General features: G+C 40.3%; 1 protein-coding gene across 1 annotated transcript in view; it reads right to left on the bottom strand.

Moving 5' to 3' along the window:
• Positions 1–22,772, bottom strand: part of LOC115059626 (protocadherin-15-like) — a 144,338-nt gene that overhangs the window by 71,104 nt on the left and 50,462 nt on the right. The window contains exons 9-17 of the mRNA XM_029527226.1: positions 17,078–17,186; positions 15,758–15,870; positions 14,516–14,722; positions 12,352–12,486; positions 10,613–10,762; positions 10,322–10,413; positions 9,511–9,612; positions 3,594–3,726; positions 2,664–2,743 (exon numbers count right to left, since the gene is read on the bottom strand). Of these exons, the coding sequence (XP_029383086.1) occupies positions 2,664–2,743; positions 3,594–3,726; positions 9,511–9,612; positions 10,322–10,413; positions 10,613–10,762; positions 12,352–12,486; positions 14,516–14,722; positions 15,758–15,870; positions 17,078–17,186 (1,121 nt within the window). The remainder of the gene's footprint in view (positions 1–2,663; positions 2,744–3,593; positions 3,727–9,510; positions 9,613–10,321; positions 10,414–10,612; positions 10,763–12,351; positions 12,487–14,515; positions 14,723–15,757; positions 15,871–17,077; positions 17,187–22,772) is intronic.

Raw genomic sequence — 22,772 nt, forward strand, 5'->3', positions numbered from 1 at the left:
TTATCAGTAGTTACTGATAGGTTTTGGTTATGCTTACGCTTTAATTACCTTTATTACACTTATTGCAATTGTACTCATAAAGAAATGCAAAGTCACTGATTAAAGAAGGTTAAAGCAATTAGTTCTAACTAATACAAAGAGAGGCAGGTCACGACTTAGAGAGAAAATTGCCTGCAGCGTACACCCACATGTTCACACACACTCACTATCCACCGTATGATAGAACTGGGGTCCTTCTGTGGTTCACTGAGATACTCACTCCCAACATGTCCTTCAAGTTATGATTAGTGGTGCAAAGCATGTAACTGGCAGATGGAGCATATAACACAAAGGTTAAGAAAGTTGAGCGGTGTGAGACACACGAGGCAAAATAGGGAAATAAAAAAGGGGGCGCAACTCCACTGGATTGGACGTGGTCATGTGCCAAGAGGCTGGGTCAGGCCTGTGCACCAACGAAGGCTCCTCCCCAACTTCAGCAATCAATGACATTACTGCTTTGAATGTGCATATTATTGTGCGTAACCTCCATTACACATCTTTTTCTGACTGTGATTTTCTGAACAGAAAAGGTCCTTTTAAAAGACCTTTTTAAAACTCCAACTAAACATTTGACTGAGGAATAGAAATTTTCTTGTGATAATTTGGCAAACAACGTTTACAACACGTTTACATTAATATGCCAATTCTGGCAACATGGGAAAAAGCTGGAAACTTGTCTTGTTTTCTGAGTATTCCTCCTAATATGCATCACTTCGGAGACACACTCTCTGACATTTGCAAATACTGAAACACAGCAAGGATGTCTTCACACCAAGATGTGTTTTTTTCTTCTTTTTTTTTTCCGCACTTGTCGGTACTTTGATGATGCAAATGACACCCAATACCCAACACTACACCCACAACACAATAAGGGAACAATAAGGGTCTTGAGTGCTGATCCATGAATCCTGTAAATATCCACAAACTGATTATTTTAATACATTATCCATGAAATACAGACTATATTGTAGCATACTGGACAGTAGTGGTTAAAGAAATTCTCACAACCTCAATGTGTGAATTTACTGGTAGATAATATGTACGACTAACATGGATTTTAAGGTTTGTGGTGCAAAGAAAAACTAGTAAGAGCTCCTTAAATCGATCCTTCATCATGCACGGGCGAGAATTATTCATACAGTTCACTCGGTGGTTGAATTTGGCAGCAGCGTTTTTAATTTAAGCTCCCCTCATGAATTAGGAAAACCATTTGAAATGCACATTTTCTCCAAATACCATCAGCGTGTGTGGAAGCGTGTGTGCAGATGCAGAAGAGTGTTAGGATGTGCTTATGTTAAGTGGTCTATGGAGGGAGGGATGTGAAGCTTTTTCTTTTTTTTTAACCTACAAAAAAAAAACAAAAAAAAACATTTCATGTATATTTATGGATGAGCCATGGAAAGTGAAGTGTGCGCATACACAAACACATACACACAGAGCCTTACTTTGTCACTTCCCCAGAAACTTTTTTTTTTTCCTTTATACATCTGAGTCTCAAACCAAACATCTGCTGCGACATGTGGGTTGATGCAGAAAATCCCATTGTTCAAAAGAAGCCCAGGATACCTTTTTTCAAAAACTAATTCTGATAAACCTCCATAAAAGCTCATCACTTGCCCTTAACACTGATGCAGGCACTTTTATTTCCCTATAAAAGTAATCACAATCCTTCACCCATTAGCACGTGGTGCATTAGTGCCAGCCACCTTGAAAGATAGGCCAATACCAGACCCAAAGAGGTACTCTCCTGATGCACTGTTGAAGCCAGCTACATCTCACAAAATAAAAGCTGCAGGAAAAAAAAAAGAAGAAAATCACTCAGTTCTGTGCTAATATGAGCAACACGGGATGTTGCGTTTGTGCAGCAGAGAAAGAAGGCATGACAAACGCAGCTGTGATGCTGAAGGACATTATGGCACAGGTGTTGGAGTGTTTCACAATGTCTGAAAGAACACATCAGATATTCCTGGAGTTCAGAAATTAGAGCTCTTGAATTCATATTAATTTTTGTCACTGTGATTTTCACAGAGAATACTCTTCCAGTTAAAACTTAAAACCCTAATTTGTCAGCTTGTGTTCATTGTTTTCTCCCCCAGCTGTCTGACATTTTCTCCCTCATCCTCTTCACCTCTTACTCGCTTGCCTCTCCTTACAATCCTCCCTCTTCTCTCTCGGTCTTGTGCCATACTTTCCTTTGTTACTCTTTCTTGTCCTACTCCTGGAAACACAGAGAGAAGCTTTCCTCTCCTAATGAGCAATAAATGGATAAATAAAAGAAAAACGCTCAGAGTCTGTATGTATTTGTTCGTGTGCGATTGTGGGAGAGAATATGGGTTGTGTTTATGAAAAGCCCTTGGCAGAGGTTAAGCTGATAGACATAATTTTAATTGCTTTCAACTGTGCCCACATGCAAACACTATATATATATGTGCGTGTGTGTGTGTGTGTGTGTGTGTGTACACACATGTACTTTTATTGCCATGGTTTTACACACTTCAAACACTTAGATAGCACACATACACAGTTTTAAAGAAACTGATAGGATTTACTGAAAATAGCATCATTAAGCTCTGAGGCTTTCATCAAACATGATAAAATAAGAACTCACACGTGTGCACACTTACTGCTGCTGTAATGCAAAATGTCCATGGGCATCTCCGCTGTGGATTTTGTAAGTGATGGGGTCCCTCTCCCGATCAATTGCCTTAAAACGTGAACAGAGAGAGACACAAACACTAATTCTCCTTAAATGCCTTGAGTTTCCTAACTAGGGATTCTTGTCATCCAGGAAGTACCCTCTCCAGTCGCTGTGGAGCATGTGGGATGATTGTGAAGTAGCTCAATTAATATGAAAAAAATTTGACAATGCAGTTTAATTTACAACAACAAAAAATTATAAAAATAAAATAAATACATGGCCACATATTGAGTTTGAAAAACATTTGCACTTATCTCTAATAATGCTTGCAAAGGGAGCGGGGGAGTGAAGCTGTTGAACTTGAGTAATGAATAAACAGATCAAATTATTAGATAGAAGTAAATATAGCTTGAAATAATGGTGTTGTATAATTGAATAGATGGGCAGCATGGTGCTGTTGCCCCACAATGATAATGAATAATGATTTCCCCAGGCCGGGAACCGCGGGTCCGGTTCCCAGGCTGGGGCCTTTCTGTGCCTGTGTGGGTTTTCTCCAGGTACTCCGGTTTCCTCCCACCGTCCAAAGACATCATGTTTGGGTTAACTGGTGACTCTAAATTGTCTGTAGGTCTGAGTGTGAGTGGTTGTTGGTCTCTGTCTGTCTCTGTGTGTCAGCCCTGTGATGGACTGGTGACCTGTCCAGGGTGACCCCGCCCTCACCCAGTGTGAGCTGGGATTGGCTCCAGCACCCCGCGACCCAGAAACGGATGAACAAATGAACGAATTGAATAGATCATTTTAAATAATGGATAACTGTTGATATAGGTAGCTGGGGGGGATGAATAAGTAGTTGCAATGATTAAAAGATAAATTGTTGAAGTAGTTCATTTAAAATATGATGAGAACGCCGGTGTACCTGTAAGCTAAGCAGTGTAGCTCCAGTCCTCATGGCCTCGCTGATCTCCAGGTTGTATTGTTGACGAGGGAAATGCGGGGGGCTCTGGTTGTTTGGGGGCAAAACTTCAATATAGACAGTAGTAATGGATGACCTTAAGGGGAACAGAGAGAGAAAGAGCAGTGAAAAGAAAGAAACAAAAGGAGGCTGAGGAAAATTGGAAAGGCTGCGAGTGTACAAAGACGGCTAGAAAAACTAGATGAGCAGATAAAGGAGGAGCAGTAGCAGAGAAGTGTTAGAGCGAGATGAGAAGGGAAACCAGGAAGAGGAACTGGAGGGCAACACAAGAGGACTGTAGGTTAAAAAGAAAGGAGGAAAAAAAAAAAAAAAATTGTGTCAGGGAGGGTGAACGGTCTATTATTTAAGAGTGGTTGGCCAATGTTTGTTTCTTTGCACTTCATGCTGTGTTTAACTAATCGATAAAAGCATGGAGTCAACAACACTGTCGAGTGGCAGAGACACTGGGTGGTATTTCTGCTGCTGGGCTTACAAAAGATTTTCTTTCTTTTTTTGAGCATTGGCTTTCATTTCCATTATGCATTCCAACAAACCTATGCTGTTTCAATTCATATGGAGCCTGGAGGAGATAAAAGTATATATATACTATATTCTGTTAGGTCACCTTAATAAAAGAATGAACAAAGTGACACCATCTCGTTAGGGCAGTATTCTATCACCCTTTCCTGTGCCCTTTATTATGCTGTGTTATGAACCTTTATTATGCACCGTTGCAAACATTATTATGCAGCATTATGAACCTTATTATACACACTTTTGAACCTTATTAAGGAGGGTTGGGAAGCGTATAATGCAGGATGGCATATTTGAAGACTTTTACGATCTTGAAATTGAGCCCTGCACCAGAGCACAACAACCTTTGATACCATGTTAAAGTTATAATTTTAACATGTTCTAAACACCAAAAACTGCATCATTCCACTGATTACTGATAAATACAGCTGTAAACCAAAGTTTGCTACACCGATCAATGATTGTAGGCTTTAAAAAAGAAAAGAAAAAAAAAACATGATGCAGCCTGACGGAAGTGTTTTCAAGAAAGAACTGGATGAATAAAGGTTTTATAGAAGAAAAAAGTGTTCTGAAAGTAAATTAAAAGTGTGAGTTCTACAAATTAGAATGAGTTGGTAATTTGTAAAGGAATGACACCAAGAGAAAATACATTTGGAGTAGTATTTGACAGCACATCGTTTCACTTTGTAAAATAAAAGTCTTAATTACACAGTGTTTACTTCTGCGTTGATAAACAGCTCGAGCTGCTCAATAAGCTGCATTCCCTGCCATTTTCTAATCGACATTACATCCCAAAACAGAACGTTACTGTAATGACCTATAATTGACAGAGCTTGTTGATTTCTGACACCATAAACACCTTGTGTCGTTATGTCAGTTTTTCTCTATGAAAACATTCTATCGTCTGACTCGCACGAGTCATTTTTCAGCTTATTGGCAATTTAACTGCTTTATACCACTGGGAGACGGCAGCGTACGGACTGAAAATTAAAGTAGGGGCCCGAGTTGAAACAGAACTGACATCAGCTGTATCAATTACTTAGAGATGACTCAGTCTGGAATTGTGGTCCCGAAGACCTTCTTCCCAAAAGAACAATAAGAGGCAAGACAGCTGGGAGTAGCTGGAGGTTAATAATGACCTCAAAGTAAAACACTCCTCTGAATTTTATCCTACACTCTTTGCTGAACACCTATACTGCTGTGTCTTGTATTGTGTTGTATTTGTTTCAGGCAAATTACTCTGAACCTTTGTATATTCCATCTTTAGTCTCTTTTTTTGGCAAATTAAATAGACTAAATTATGAGTGCATGGAAGCGGAAGAGTCTAAACACGCTGAACAAAAGTGCAAAAATAGAACAATTGCATTTAATGCACAGTGAAAAAGTGAACCCAATGAACTGATAAGCAAAACATTCAGTCTGCTATCACAATATAACGTGACTTTGGAGGTTGACAGGAATCAGTGAAGCACCGAGACCCAATGATGAATCCCATGAAAAGGATCAAATGGCAATCTGAAATTTTGCCTGACTGGTTATTGGTTGGAAAAAGCTCCGTCTCCCGTTTTGCCACCACATGGCATGAGTGATATGAAGTTTCACTCACCCTGAATTTCGGGGTAAGAAACCGGAGGGAATTAGTTTTTGTTCCCATTTGGTGAGAGAGCAGAGTTCCAGAAGGGAGAGATTAACTCAGCACAAACTGGGTCATTGATTGAAAAGCCAAAGAACCTCGGGTCTAAACAATAGCCTGCAAAATCTGTTTACATTTACAACAACAGATGAATGAAGATATAAAACAGGGAAAACTGTAAGCCGCCAGTGAGAGATAGAAGCGGAGAGACTGAATGGAAGCGTTTCATTAAACAATTCAGATGGCATTATTGATGAAAAACCGATTGAGACATTGAAATGATTCCATCAAGATTTGGTCCCAGTTCTCTTCATCCTTCTCCATCCTAAAACTTTCTATTCTTCCTTTAAAACTTACCTTTTGTAATCCTTAAATTTAACTTTAGTTAAAAGCCTTCAATATATTAACAAAAGTGAGGATTTTTCGTGATGAGCAAAATGCTGGAAAAATGTTTTCTGCCAAATCATCGGGATAGAAAACAGCATAGTAACAGTCATCGTGATTACTGTAACTGCAGTGGTATGACTGTAGGAAAAAGTTGGACGTGTGAAACCCATTCATGCCTTTGTATCCTCTGGATGCTTCCCTCTCTGCCTTACCAAATAACAATTACAGCTTATTCAGAATGCTGAAGGGACTGAAGATATTTCACCAAATCTAGAGTTTTTGCAACGACTTTTAGTAAGATATAGAACTAAATTTAAATTCTATCATTTGGCCTTTAATTATATTTTTGAAATGTCTGATGTATCAAAGCCTGGGATGAAATGGCATTCAGCCGTGTTTACGGAACCACCCCAAAGTGGACACCACATCTGCCTAAAACTGTATTTGGGCCCAGATTGTCTGCCGTCTTCTGAGACTGTTTGATGGTGGGTTCAGTTTGATCTTGATGTGTTATGCGGACCGACTTGTCCTGGATATGTTAACTTACTGGTCCACTGGTTGATGGAATGAGGCCAATTATCTCTCTTAAAAAAAAAAAAAAAAAAAAGATGTACTGACTTCTATTAAGATTAAGCTATTTCAAGAAATTCTACCGTCACTGCTTGTTCAGAAACAGAGTATGTATATCTCCTTCCTAATTTACTACATGTCTTGTAGCTCTGTCATTTGACTATCTGACTATTTATCCAACATCTAATCCTCACTCATCTCTTCTCCCTGGTGGTGCCCTCTTCTCTCTCCTTGCCTCTGGTTTGATGAAAGTATAAATGAGACCCCTGAGCACGAGCTGTTTTAAGTATTCCAGGGTGCATCTAACTAGACCACGCAAAAACAAACCCAATAGAATGTAGCCTGTGCAGTAGATCCAGATTTCTTCTTCAACAGGTCTGGCACAGGCACCACTTACGAAATGGAATCCAATCTCAATCAATATATATATATATATATTTCTAAATGCCATCACTGATGGCATGTCTTGTTGGGGGCCACCAGAAAGATGACATGCTGCTCCTTTGGAGTGCTGACCCATAGTTTTAACAAATCAGGCAGCAGACATAGATATTGATTGGTTTTGCAGGTTATGTTTTCAGCTCAGACAAACAGGGGGGTCTGGGGAAATTGGGGGACAATCTGTGAGCCAATCACTGGAACCACCTCAATCTGCAGTGGTTCACGTTCTGTATTGATCTGGTACATGCATAGCTGGAGCCAAGTGAGAGGAAAGAGGACCCCAGCTTTCACAATGACCAAAATATTTCTGAAAAAGCAATTTACTGCAGTATTGACACACACACACACACACACACACACACACACACACACACACACACACACACATAGTTGGAAGCTTCATTAAACTTTTCCACAGAATATCAACTAATAAGTTTTGTCTTGTATCATCTGTATTGAAACTGCATTAGAAAGGCATCTTTCTAACTGCCACTATGAGCAGGAAGACTGACAACAGTGAGCAACATAACCTCAGTCTTTTAAATGGCTAATTCTCTCAGCTTGGCTTGAAAATTCAAGACTTGACATGCAGGTACAGGCACTAATCTGAAATGACTAGCAAATTTGAGAACAGCGAGGGGTTTAGTGAGTTCAGGAATGCTCACAGGAAAAGTAATGTGTGATGGACATGCTGCCAGATATAAAAATATTCATACTGCTTTCCTATGTTTTAACCAGATGTCAGATGTCATTTCTTCAGGAAAGTGAGCAGAAACCATAACTGTTTTTCAAACATGTCATCACAACACATTTACTCATTGAGAATTTTTCATTTAATGGAATGAGGATAATCCCAGACTGGCCAGCTCAGCCTGTATGAATTTATGCAGCTTTTTCCCCAAACAATGTTTTATGAAGAAGTCTTTCATCAAATGGTCCTCTGTGACTGTTCACTTTTATTTTGGTTTCATTTTTGCTGCTTGAATAGCAAGAGCTTGCTCTCTGCAAAGGACACTGGTTTTAATTTATCATTGTGTAAAAATGTGCTAAATTGTGAAACACTGAGAATTTCAACCAGATCTGCTTTGTGTATGAACGAACAACTGGCTGCTGCCATACAGTAACCTTCATGGCTTTTATTTTTACTGATGCCTATTCCTCACATTTTTTGTTTGTTTTTGGGTTTTTTTTTTTTCTTTCTTAGCTGTCCTTGTGGTGTTTCTGTATATAAAGATATGCAACAAGACAAGAAAAAAAATGAAAACTCAGAAATGATGAAAAGATGGAAAACAGGCATCAGAGGGAGCTAACACCTTTTGATGGAAGTTGTCTCCCGTTTCTGCAACCTGCAAAAAGCACATGGCATGTTCCCACTGAGTCCCTGCTCTATGATGTTTCTTTAGTTAACTTGGAGGCATGGAAAAAGAAAAATAGAAAATCCTCTAGGGATCAAACCCTCTCCCAGGACAGCTGCTGCATCAATCTGTGGAGCGGTGTAGTCTGACTGTGTTCCAGTGAGCAGACAGCAAAGTAGTTGGACTTCCTTCTGTTCTGGGATACTGCATGGATATTTCCAAAACTAGAATTTTACATTTTTTAAGTGTCCATCAGACTTCGGCTAGCAGATCAATACTCTTAGAATTGACCCGATATTACGAGAAGCTGCTCTATTTTCCACGAGACAGCTCAAGTTGGAGACTGAGGTAGAGTGTATGAAGTGGTGAAAGTTATGGCTCCTTATTGATTTCAGCCATGAAGGAGAGACGAAGGGCAGGAGGCAGGAAACATGAAGCAGAAGAGAACAACAATCAAAGAAATATCATGCGTTATCAAGTCAGTCCTTATCTTTAATGCACCAGGTCCAGACTGCCGGATATACAGTAATGTTTCTTTTTGCATTTATCATGGATGTAAAGTCTGTCTGAGCGTGCAGAAATTGTCCTCTCTCTGGCATGCAGACGGGATTTCTCAGGTAGAATAACTTGCAAGCGAGACAACCGTTCATTACTTTTCACTCTGCTTTACTATTCACCCTGTTCTACTTTCCGACTCACACATATACAATCCATTTTCCTCTTTTACACTCCTTCCCTGTCATTTCTCAAGATAAAACCAGAATTCGTGACATATTTCTAAAAATGAACAAACCCCTTCAGGATGGAGGGAGGAGGGGAGTAGCCTTCTGTTGAGTGTTTGACGGTGAGTATGTGGAAAAAGCTTGGGGAATGTGATGACCTATCATACCTCAGCTCCAGACTGACAGACAAAAAGAGTAATAGGTGAGAGAGAGAGAGCGTGAGAGAGAGCGAGCCTTACCTTCTATGAGGTGCCGGCCCATTGTCCATGGCTTCCACAGTCAAAGCATAGCTGCGACCCACAGTCAGTTCAACACCAGGCGCCACGTTAATGACTCCAGTGCTGCCAAACAGGTCACACAATATTAAATGACTACCCACATAAACAAATGACTGAAATGAGGGAGAATGGATCAAGTTAGCATATACATTTTAATACTCATTCACATTCAGAATACACATTGTATTTTACTTTGCTACACTACTTTGTTGGTGACACTTCCTATTCATCATAGCATTAACAAGAAAGTTACCTTTCACACCATTTTTAATGACAATAATACATCTAACCATATCATAGACATCGCCACATCCAAGTAACTGAGGCGCCTTTCTGTCATTTAACAAGTGGAACAGCAGCTCTGACATTTTTCGTACACTGAAGAATCCTCTTAATTAGTCTAAGGAATTGCTTGACATTTCGGCAGATATACTTATTTGCCTCCTCGCTGTGTTTCTCTGCTGGTTTTCTCAGAGTGACATCAAGAACCCATGAAATGACTGCACCCAGCTAAGAAATAGTAAAACGCATAAACCCGCATCTTGTAATTTTCACGCTTCAGTTTTTTTTCTTCTGCAGATAGTCAACAAGAGGGTATGTGTGAAAGTGACCTTTACATAATGTTAGCGCAGCTTGTGTGATGAAAACAGAGCAGCCCTTCATCAGCGTTTTTTGCCAAATAAACCCCTCCAAAAAAAAACAACAAAAAGCTTTCAGTTTTAGTGTAAAATTTCTTACATATACAACATTACAGTGCATGCGGCATAGTTACCTGTTGTCAATAAGAAAATGTCCTTGGGCACCAGCTAAGATCCGGTAAGTGACTTGACCATTAGGACCTGCATCAGAATCCACTGCCGACAGCTGGGATGGTGTGCGTGCGTGCACATGCACGCGCACGCACGCACGCACGCGCGCACACACACACACACACACACACAAAACATGGCCATGTGTTTACATACTCACACATTTACTTTTGCATGACATGAAGTACTGAATAAAGTAGTTTCAAAGACTTGTCATTCTATGTTGCTTGCAAGAACTCCGTAAAAGTGTGTACCTGTAACACAATTTCTCCAGGCACCATGTCTGTAAACAGGTTGACAGTATAGGAAACATTGGCAAAAGTTGGGGGGTTGTCATTGGCATCCAACACTGTTATCGTCACGGTAACCGGTACACTCTGCTGGACGCCGTCTGATGCCAGGAGCTGCAGAGACACAGGTGCACAGGAAGGCAAAAGCAAAAACTAAAAATGTTCCTTCTTACACTCAGCTTAATTACAAAAAGCTGCCTTTGGAGAATCATGAGGTGGGCGGACTGTGGTGATTATTTCCTTGTTTCTTTTGAGGTCAAATTCCTCTGTACATTTTCGATCTAAATCCCTGTTCTGGGCACATATCCACATCCTTGTGGTTGCAACTGAAAAGTCTTTAAACTATTCTGCCTTGGCTCTCTACACTACACTAATTTCACCTGCATACACAGCATTTCCAATGTTGACTCCACTATCTTTAAAACATTTCTGTCCAATTAATTTGAATATACAGTCAATCTACAATAACAGTAAAAAACACCCAAGTGGCATATTACAACACATTTTCTAATTTTTCAAGTTTGATTCAATTCTGTGGAAATCTATTGGAGATAAATATTACAGGTTTGATCTTCCCAAAATATTTATCTGCAATTTTCTTTGAGGTCTTTTGAGCACTTCACCCAATACTTTGAACTAACACACATTTTTTTTTTTGCATGTTTTAGAAATCGCACACATATATAATCAACAGCAGCTTCTTTTCTGATAGCAATCCACTCTACAGGTTCTTCTGCCAATATCCTGATTTACTCCTTAATATGAAAATCATCCTCTCCGTCTCATAGCTGACTCACTCACTCTTCCTCAAGTTTAATTTCTCCTGCAGGGCTTTCATGATGATTATTGTACACCTCTGACTTTCATTCAATACATCAGATCCTCCGCTTTCCCATCTTAACTTCCAAACAGCTACAAACACACACACACACAACGTTGACCAGGCTGAACTTGACAGATAACAGACAAGTGCTGTATATAATACAGCATGCGCGCGCGCGCGCACGCACGCACACACACACACACACACACACACACACACACACACACTTGGCAGCGGCCAGTCTATCCATGCCTTACCAATAAAGACACGGCTGAATTAGATTGCTCTGAACTAAAATAGATAAGAGAGGAGAAATGACAAATTGGGAGGGAGAACAACAACAAAAGAAGGGAGGAGAAAAGGGACGAGTGTACCAGAGGAGGGGGGAGGAGACAAAACAGAAAGCGATTCAGCCAGACGCACAAACTGATGCTGAAAGGTATATAAAAAAAGTCGAGAAGGAACTACTGTGATAAATCCCTTCCTCAATATCTATTTCTGCATTGGAAGAGCAAAGTACAGGCCTGGATGTTCAAAAAACCTGTTACAATATAAAGTGAAGTGCATATTTGAGCAGTATTGGAGGGAAGTGAAATTTTGGACTTTTCTGTTCCTTCTTTAAGACAGGGCATACATGTTATACACAGATCAACTCATATCTTTCATCAGTTTTCCTGTCTTCCTTTTCCTCCTCCTTCTCTCTTGTCTTGTTTCCTGTTTTCACCTCCCTCCAGGTAAAAGTCCTGCTGCCGCACTATCGAGGGTATTGGATTTGAAGTGAGATATTCAGATGCATTAAGGAGCTCATCTCTCACGCACATTCCCACACAGACAGGGTGCACTGTGTATAATGAACACAAATACCAAGGCTCTGGAGTACCGTGAATGTATAGGAGTCTTGCTTTTCTCTGTCCAGCGGCTGCATCAGGGTGAGATATCTTCTGATTCCAGTGGCAGACACAGAGAAAACATTAGAGTAACTGTCCAATGAGAACTGGAGCTGGGGATCCCTGGTCTGTTGAAGACAAAGACACATGTTGAGAGCTATAGAGGCGGCATTAGAAAAGTGAGTTTTTCTTTTTTTTTTCCACTTTGAATTACCAAGGGAGTGTGTTGCTGCTGGTACATTTACACTTGAGAGCTGTCCTATATAATCACACACTGTAAATGGAAAATGAACTAGACCCATACAGTACATCCTTAGGCTCTCTCTCTAATATTATTTTTATTATTATAAAAAAAATAATAATAAATAAACTAAAGCAAAAACGTGTCCAAACAGGAAACAGTGGATGTAAAACATCTCCAAGTAATAAAGATTATTGTAAAAGAGTGTGTGTGTGTTGTTGGCTCAATGATGAAGAGGCAATCCTCATTCAAGTCTTCCTGTGACATTACCCACACAGTCATTTCTGCTGTGTCTATGCTATGTGTGTGTATGGGTGGGAGTGTGTGTGGGGGTGTGTGTGCTCATCCCAGAGACGGCTTGCTCAGCAGGGTAATGGTGGGGGTGAGGGGGGCTGTTAATATTGCAGATGTAGCCAGTGTAGATATTGAGTCATAAATAAACACAAAGACACACCGAGTTAGGGACACACACACACACACACACACACACACACTCACGCACACATAGACATTCACGGTTGTATGCACACACAAAAATAAAAGAGATGGACAGCACATAAAAGCAATTAGGACTAATCATCATTGTTGGTATTTAATACTGGATGAAAAAACTGGGTTAGTTAACATTACTCAGCATATATCAATCACCACAAACACACACAGTTTCAGATACACACACCGTAGTCCAACAAAGCCGAGGCCCTTCAATGTGGGTGTCTTTTAGAAAGCAATGAACCAAAGCTTGTTTTTGTCAAAATAACTACGCTAATCTTAAACAAACTAAGCTCTCAGGAGACCATCGGAGAGAACGGAGAACCATCGGAGATGTTGCAGCACTGTAGATGCTTAGATTATCACTAAGAGGCAATTTAAGAGCAAAATTGTTTTCCCTATCCAAACTAACAGGGAAAATAAGATGGGGCACATCACACAATGCATGCAAGGCACACAGGGAAAAAAGAAAGAGAAGTAATCACTTCAGTCAATCAATCCACGCTTTCTGTGTGGTATGCATAAGCACCGTGCTGCCACGCTTATTTATAAAGTGATTTATTTTTGGAGGCAGGATTTATGTTCTGTGTTGCATTCTAGAACTTTTAAATTGAAATGACTTCTTGTCTATCTAGTCTCAATGTAAAGTTAAACACCGCCAGCACAAGCTGTTCTGTAAATCTCTTCACCCAAACAATGGCAGTTACAGCAGGGGCAAAGCAGGCCTGTTAAACTTTGGATTCATCCACACAGAAGCAGTGAGCAGGCCTCTGTTGTAAACGATACCCGACATGTAGGGAGCTCATGAGATCTTTACATTTAAAATAAAACAGTGACTGACGGATTAAGCAGCGGGTCGTCCTGTGCTGCTCTGTGTGAGTGTAGCCGTTCACCACCGAACGCTGCTGGAATTAAAGATGGATGAAAAGCTGTGTGCAATTCTGCTAGTGAAGTTGGCTACATTAGCATTGCAGTTTATATGTTTTTGGGGGCTACTCCAGCGGTTATCATCATGCTCTGCATCTGTGCTGGAAGTGAAAGGTTGACAGGCCCATCAACAGCAATCAATCGGTTAGGGTTAATCCCCACCTGAGCTTTAAAAAAATGACAATACGTGGATTCTCGTTTTTGTCATCAGAAAAACAACATCAGCATCAACCAGCTGAATCTTCAGAGAAACCAGCAAAAGCAGGTAAAGACAGAACCTACACTCTCAGAAAATACCTACAGGCGTCTGATTGGCTGTTAGCTATAAAGGAGGTACAGGCAACAGATCATGTCAGTTACACACATGAATGCATAAGAAACTAAAACTCACTTGTAATTGCACAAACTGCTTATGTCTGCACATGAAATCCATTAACAGCACGAATGACGAATGATTCAACTTCCGATATTGGCTGACAGTTCTGTATGTTTCTTACCTCCTCCACATCGTTATCCAGAGCTATGATGGCCAGAGGTGTAGACAGGGTGTCATTGGTCGATACGGTGGTTCCCACTGGTGACCCCTCACTGACGTAGCCATGGTAACTAGTCTCCAGGAAATAGGGTGTCTGGTTGTTCTCATCCAGAACTTCGATTTGAAGGTTGGCGAAAGCTGGCAGTGGGTGGCCATTGTTCTGTTCAGCCTAAAGAGGACAGGTCAAATAATTGGTTGTGTTGTGATGCTTCAGCAGAGCCTGTTTCACATGGTCATTTAATACCAAATTAGAGGGTAACTGGAGGTATGTGAAACAACAAACTGCAACTTTTGAGTTGTTAGTGTGACTTAATCTTAGAGGAACACCCTTTTTACTCAATTTGTCTGCTTTTGAAATGGAAAATATTTCCCTCATGGGTATACATTTTTTAAATCTAGGGCATTTCTATTTAAAAGAGTGACTTTTTTTTTTTATTTTGTGTTTGTGAATCAGGCTGATTGAGTTGATAAAATTCTTTTGTGCATTAAAAATGGGAAGAACTCAGCTTTAAAAGATTACCGACGTCTGCAAATGTGACTACACAACTGTCTGTGTTCTTCTGTTTGTGTCTGTATATCCCTGTGCATTTTCATTTCTGTTTTCAGCTTCCTTCTTTTTGCCATTGTAGTCTACATCTCACCCCTGTAGCTTCCCACTCCACTCTCTTTGTTCCTGCACATTTCTCTCTTATTAGTTCACGTGGGCTCCAACAGCTTTACAATCCCAAAAGTAAAATTATTCCAGCTCCATAAACAAAACAATGTGGGTTTTAACAGCAGTGCGCGCACAATTATACACAAATCCAAACACTTAACTTTGGTAAAAATACCCCATAGAGGAAAAATTACATTTTCAATTTCAGTAGAGCAGAACCTGATGCATACTAGGTAATGTAATTTCATTAGTGGCCTAATTGAGCCAAAAACACCTTTACACAGCACAGTCCAACTCAAATACTTCACAATTACTGCCAAAGTAGAATACTTTTAATTGAAATAAACCAGAAAGCACAAAATAAACTAAGAAGGAACAGTTGGTCTTTTTTTAAAGCTTCCACATTTGATCAAGAACTTGACGGATATTTCTGGGGTAAAGGCAGAAAGAAAGACACACGTTCCAGAGGGAGGTTGTCGTTTCTATAAGAAGCCTCCTCTGAAAAATCCCAGTTAAACATCCCCCGTTTGCTGCTCTACTGTTCCTCACCTTGATAACCAGATCAAATCTGCGGTAAAGTTCTCTATCGATGGGCTTTAGTAGCAGGAGCTGTGCTGTGGTTCTGTTTAAGCTGAAATATTCAGCAAAGGAGTCTGGTTTCCCTGTGAGAGAGACAAGGAAAACAAAACAAAGTCATGTTAAGAGGAGTTGTAAAATAAAATGCACAACAATCAAACCATTACATGTGTGAGAGGGGGTAAAGAGGGGAGACATGAGTAACGGGTGAAAGAATCAAAATGTGTTTGTTTGGTGGGCGTCTAAGGGGAGTAGAGGGTACGACAGAAAGGGAGGCATGGCTAACGCTCCCAGTTTTCTAATTTCAGCTCTCCAAATGTGAGCATTTACACACACACACCCACACACATGCAACACACATATGGTGCTTTTGAATGCTCCATTGCTCAGCAGGGAAATCAAAGCCTGGTGAGAAGAGCAGCAACACAAGCGAATGTGCACAATCACATTCCTCGAGTGTGTATTTCTATCTGGGTGTGTGTACATGTGTTGCATCTTAATGGCCATCAATGACTTTATTGGTTTCTACTCAGGGATGGTGCGTTTCAAGTCAGCATGATTCCCCCTGTGTTTGTGGTTACGGGCATTTGTGTCCAAGCCTGAATGAACACATTCTGTGTTCCAATCTCAACTTCAAACAACTCACTTCAAAACAATCAAGTGACCATCAATTCAAATGACTTCCACTGGATCAAAGAATACTCTTTAAACACTAAAAGCTCGTTTTTATAGATTTTTTTTTCTCCAATCATATATAAGAGGAGTTTAAAAGTTGACACCTTTTCTCATAATCCTTAATCAGAAAGATTAGTTTCAAAGGAGAAATGTAATCAAGTCTGTGTCAAAGCGTGTCAGTAAATCTTATACAGAATATGCACATCCTCAACAGAAGAGTCTTGCATTTTTTTTTCTTACTACTTCAAACTGTTAAGATGCCTTGCAGCAATGATGCGCCCTAACATCACTTTCAGCTTAAGGTCCTTATGAGGCATTAATAGGCATTCATTCCCATCATTTTGGAAATGTTTTATCTTCTGCAAGGTGGCCCTGAACATGCTTCTGAGTCAATCCTGAAGCTAAACGTTTAAGTGTCTTCGTTAAAACGCCTCAGATCGTCTGACATTTAACAATTAGCCCCGTGTGAACGCACAGGTGTCACCGTGAATTAAATATCAGTCAAATCAAGCTATGTAACGTTTTTTGCACATGAAATACAATGATAACTATATATATTTGTTCTACTGCCCAGTCCTCATGGTCAAACGATATAAAATCAAAAGATTTTCAACTTACCAATGAGGATGGAGTATAAGATTCCCGGTCTGTCTGAGGGAGGTTGGATGTTTCTGTCTTGGTCCACAGCTTGTATGGGTGGAGTCACATTGAGGGGATTCACTTTACTCTGCAGGCAGAAACAATGAACGCAGTAGAGTTGAGTTGAGTTACATGAACCTCTTCAGAAAATATTTGGATAACAGAAGTTCATCAGCACGAGTGAACATGATGAACACCTAAAAATAATAGTGATTCAAACACACTCCATCTTGGCACTTTTCGACTTGAGCTCAGTACCTGAAATCATAGTATTTTGGGTATCTTCCAGTAGTTCTGATTTATTTAAAGGACAGAACTTTTACTGTTTCCCAAGCCAACCATACATCCAATATTTCTAACATTCACTGTGGAGTACCACAAGGTTCTGCTCTATATCCATTATAATTCAGCCTTTATATGCTCCCTTTGGGTTCCATCATTTAGAAACAAAATATCTGTTATGGATGTTATGCCGATGGCGCTCAGATATATGTCTCTCCTTCCAACAATCTCACTCCTGAACACAATCTTGTAAAATGTAACTTAAGTTGTGACAGTTGGCCCTAAAAAACAGAGACAAGAATTCTTATCCATCTCATCTTCATTTCCTTTTCAGCGCAGTGAGCAGGTCAGAAACTCAGGGGTCACATGAATCTAAACTTCCAAAGTAAAATAACAGCTATTACAAAGACAGCTTTTAACCATCTAAAAAGTATTTCCAAAATGAGGTGCTTCATGTCCCAATGGAAAGGTGCACACATTCATCTCCAGTATACAGTATAGACTTCTGTAACACCCTCTGCTGGCTTGGTAAAAAATAAAAAATGAAAAAAATCTATAAACTTTCACTTATCCAAAGTGATGCTGCCAGAAACTTGACCTGAACCAAAAATATTTAACACATAACAGTTCTGAATAATCGCCATTGGCTCCCAGTTTAACAGAGAAGTGGAAACATTACTGTTAGCATTTAATGCATTGCATGGTATGGCTACCCAAAACCTTCCTGACCTCCTCACCAGCTACCACCTCATTAGATCCCTCAGATCACCAGGTATGGGCCTTTTGAATGAACCTGCAATTATTTTGTTTAAAACAGGACTCAAAACAGTGATTGTTTTTCTGGTACTTTTGGCAGCGAGTTTGTCTTTGGGGATGCAAAGACAAACTATTAAGTGTGTGTCTGTATTGTGAGCATAGATGGATTTTATATTTATTTCTTCATTTTATTGAATTCATGTTTGTTTGCTTTCGTTTATTTTCTTGTGCTTTTATTTTCTCTAAAGCACAGAACTGTAACTAAAATCTTTAAGTATGCCAGCCAAGCGAGAGTTAAAATAAACAGTTAGCAAAAACACCCATGTGGTATATTTCTAAATTTCACTAAGGGCATATAGGCACAACAACACAGAAGTGCAGCACACAGTTCATTAAAGATGCAAAAATACACATCACTCTCTGCAAAATAAAATCTTAATGCAGAGCAATGCTTAGGACCTATTTTTATTGGGAAGACTTTTTTCCAGCATAGATATAATTTGTATGTTTATCTGGATATAGACACACTGATAGACACTGTTTAAGTCCGTAAGTGTGAATCCAAACTAGTATGCAACTGGGGCTGGGCTATAATGTTGACTTATAATGGTGTAATATGCTGAGGTGTGTAATTTGAAGACCCCCAAAGAGAAAAATATAACATGTCTGGAGGATAAAATCTCCTATCACTAAAGCTGTAAAATGTCAAGCCAAGCAGGACTCCATGTATTCCCAGATGAACACAAACACGCACGAGCACGCACGTGCGCACAAACACACACACACGCACAGTGGACAATTCTATATACTCATACACTTCCTATAATACAATATGTCACCAGTGCACCTGACATGTAGCACTTAAAATCTACTAGCCATCAGACAGCCATATCTCTTGTTGCCTGTCACTTAGAGAGGAGAGCAGAGATTTCCAGACAGACAAGAAGTTATGGTGAGTAATGAAGTGGAGGGTGTTAAAAGACGGTGTTAATACATGGAAAGGGGGGGGGGGGCTCAATCGGCCAGGAATTTAAGGTAAACAGAGAGCAGAACGAGGTGTGAATGCAAAAAAGAAAGGAAAACAGCCAGGCTGTCGCCTCACAGCAAGCAGTTTTTTGGTTTGGGGCCCTTCTTTGGGGCCTTTCTCTGTGGAGTTTACGTCTATTCCCTCTGCCTGCATGGGTTCCCTTCTGGTACTCCAGCTTCCTGCCACAGTCCAAAGCCATGCATGTTTAGGATAATTGCCCGTAGGCTTGCGTGCAAGCGAGCTTGAATGGTTGTTTGTCTCTATATGTCAGCCCTGTGATAGATTAGTGATTTGTGCAGGGTGTACTTCGCCCACGTCCAATGTCAGCCTGCCTCCCTGCCTGGACGTGCCCCCCACATGAATTAGTATAGCTAACGGATGGATGGATGGATGCATAACCAAGCTCCCAAGAGTCCAATTTCATAATTGAAAATCCTTTCTTAATATAGAAATGTGATGGAGAAATATAAAAGCGGGGTAGTAAATGTCCAGTAAAAGTGACACCAAACTCAGCTTTTCAATACATTCACTTGAGTCTGTCTGATCCTTGAATGCCCTGACAAACAACCCATAAAGCAGTACCAAGGAATAACACACAACTATCCCATGCCTCTGCTGTTCTCACAAATTGCTCAACCCACCCAACCCTGCCTTTACTCCTTTAAACTTTGAAATCATGTCTGGTTTCAAAACAAGGCTTTTGGCTAAAGTGGTATTCACAGCCCTTCAACCATAAAAATCTCCACAGACTTTTCGAAAGCCCTTTTCTTATTGTTTCACAATGTAAGTTCTAACCCTAAGTTTCCATCTGCAGAGCTGGAAGTGGCATAACTTACTTTTTGTCATTATGTTCTGTGTAGCTTATTGCTACAAATTTTAGCTGATCACACATGAGTGCAATTCATAACACGTAACAATGCATATATATGCAAGGAGCTTGTTTTATCCAACCAACAGCGATATGAAGACGCAACCAAACAAGAAAAGAGCAAATTCAAATGCAGCACCAGCAGGCAAAACAACAGCAACAAGTATCGACCAGACACGGGTGACTCAGACACCGGGACAACTAAACACCACCTGGCGAACGTGTGTGTTGGGAAGCCGCCTTTTATATATAGCGGGGAGCTAATGAGCCACAGCTGTGGAGGCAGGTGGCCAATCCTGAGAGCAGGCAAAAGATCAACAGAAGAGGGAAGAACCCTCCCTGAGGGTGTCGAGTGGTCAGGAGAGGCCTGATGTCAGGCACTGAGCTGAAGAAGAGTGCACGGCAAGAAGCTGTTGGTTGTGCAGCAATGTCCTCATCATATAATCATATGAAAAATAATAATAATAATAAAAAAAAATATCACTATTTCTACAATGCTGTGCACCGCGGTGCTGCAAACTTGCAGACTGTGTGGAAAACAGTTAATGTACCAATGTCTTTGATGTTTTGTTCGCCATTGCACAACTTGCAGCTGAGTGATTGCCAGTACGACACAATTACAAAGTAAATGATTCATCAGCTACGGGGGGGCTTTCTAGCTCTCTCTCTGGAGAGAGAAAGCCACTGCGCTGGCTCTAAGGCTCCGAGGTTGTCATATCTTATCAGTCTGATTAGGACTCCAACTATAATAACGCCTTCACTCTGCTCCTTGTTCATTCCTGTCATCTCCTCACTTCACCCCAGCCCACCTTTACTCTTCTCCCCCTGCGACAGCCGCTCTCTGCTGTCCTTTGCACCTCTCCTCACATCTATCTATGCATTCTTCCATCAAAGTCGATCTGTCTGTGTGTCATTCATGGCCCCCTGGTTTATTCTTTTAGAAGAACAAACACCAACCCAAAACTATAGCTGCTTATCCGGGATTCATTCAAGCAGAACATATGGAGGTATGGCTTCAAAGTCTAGCCTTAATCAATCAAACAGAGCCCCTGAGAGAAAACCACTTTGAATAAATGAGAGCACATTCAAGTGAATCTAATGGGAGAGACCATGATGTTAAGATAAATATGTTAATTATATAAATAACTTGAAATAATTCATTGTAAGTACATAGATTGTTTAAGAAGCTGTGGGGCCTTTCTTCTTTTTTGGCTTTGTTGGTGTTTAATTATCTGTCCGTGTTTCTTTTCATCTGTTTATCAGAAGATGTATTGCAGCGTGATGAATGACGGAGGGGGGTTCTTCAAGTTCATCTGACTGATCTGATCAGTCATCTGTTCATTGTGTTGGTCTTTCATGCATGTGTGAGTGAAGCTTCAAGTTTGAATACAGTGCATATTGTGGCATTGTCCAAATAATTTGCAACAGCACAGATGGAGAGGGAGACACTTATTGCTGCTGTTTGATAGATTCTGAGAGTTGTAAAGCCAATTTCTGTCTCATAAGTTTTCAAGTTCATGGATGCATTATTAGTTGGTTTCATGTTTGTTTTCTCCACCTTATTTCTGAGCTATCCTACATATGTGAAACTGCAAATAATTCAATTAATGCAGCTTATACTGAGTGATACAACACTAAAGTTGACAGTTTGAAAACATTCTACATTTCCCATAAAACAGCTCATGCGCATGTTGGATTAGTTCTGTCAAATCCACATCTGCTATAGACGCACAGTGTCAAGATCAAGCTGAGATTACCTTCATGATATCATAAGGTTTATTTACGCAAACCAATCACCACATCTACCCAAGACGCTATCCAACTGGACACAAAAAAAGGAGATGCTGACAGCTTGCATTCGCATTTGTGCCTTGTTGCAGAAATCCCCAAAATAGGAGCCAGCGTCCACTGATTGAATGATTTTCAAAGCCTGAGTCGTATGAATGACAAGTAAACAGAAGTGTAAAATGTCCTAAATTAGAGGAGTGTACTAAATATGTATTCTAAATATGTTTCTGATATTATTAAATTCACAAACAGAGTTGGATTCCCAAGAAGGTCTCTTCACCTTCCTGCCTCTGATTCACAGTAGCTCACAGAATCAGTGATTGAAATACTAATTGAATCTAATTGTTGTAATAGACTGTAATAACTTCTCATAACAGCAGTGCAGGTGTAGTTCTAACAGCAGCGATTTAGGGGCTCGACAGGCCTTGATGTGCAAAACAATGATCCCGAAAACTGCATGGGATGCAAACAAATATTGGCTTTGAAAAAGGATCATTAGGTTTCTTAAATGAGCTACAATCTGACATCTGCACAGATTCTTAGTCCTGAGATCACAGCTTGAAAATCATCAATAGGCACTGAAAGCAGAGCCTCTTGTTTGTCTGCATGACTCCCTTTTCCATTGCTGTGATGGTGTAACATCATAAACACTGAAAAGTGTGAAGCATCTGGAGTTTTCAGTAGTGCTGAAAATTGACAACTGAGAACCAATCTTTGCGTGAGACGCACCATGTTTCATGCATCTCTTTGGATTTTAAAAACCCCCTCTAGGATTTTCCTGTTATAGCGTTTTTCTTAAGTGTGAGCCTTTACCTCTCCCTCTCTTTCACACGTTTCATCCAGCCCCAACTCCCTCTCTGTTGTAAACCCTGTCCTTGTCTGTTTACACTTGCTCCTTCTAAAAACCAAGAGGTGTAAAGTTGATTTACTCCTGCTGTTCCCTGCCATGCCCC

Source organism: Echeneis naucrates, chromosome 19 (genome assembly GCF_900963305.1).
Source record: "Echeneis naucrates chromosome 19, fEcheNa1.1, whole genome shotgun sequence".
Lineage (NCBI taxonomy): Eukaryota > Metazoa > Chordata > Actinopteri > Carangiformes > Echeneidae > Echeneis > Echeneis naucrates.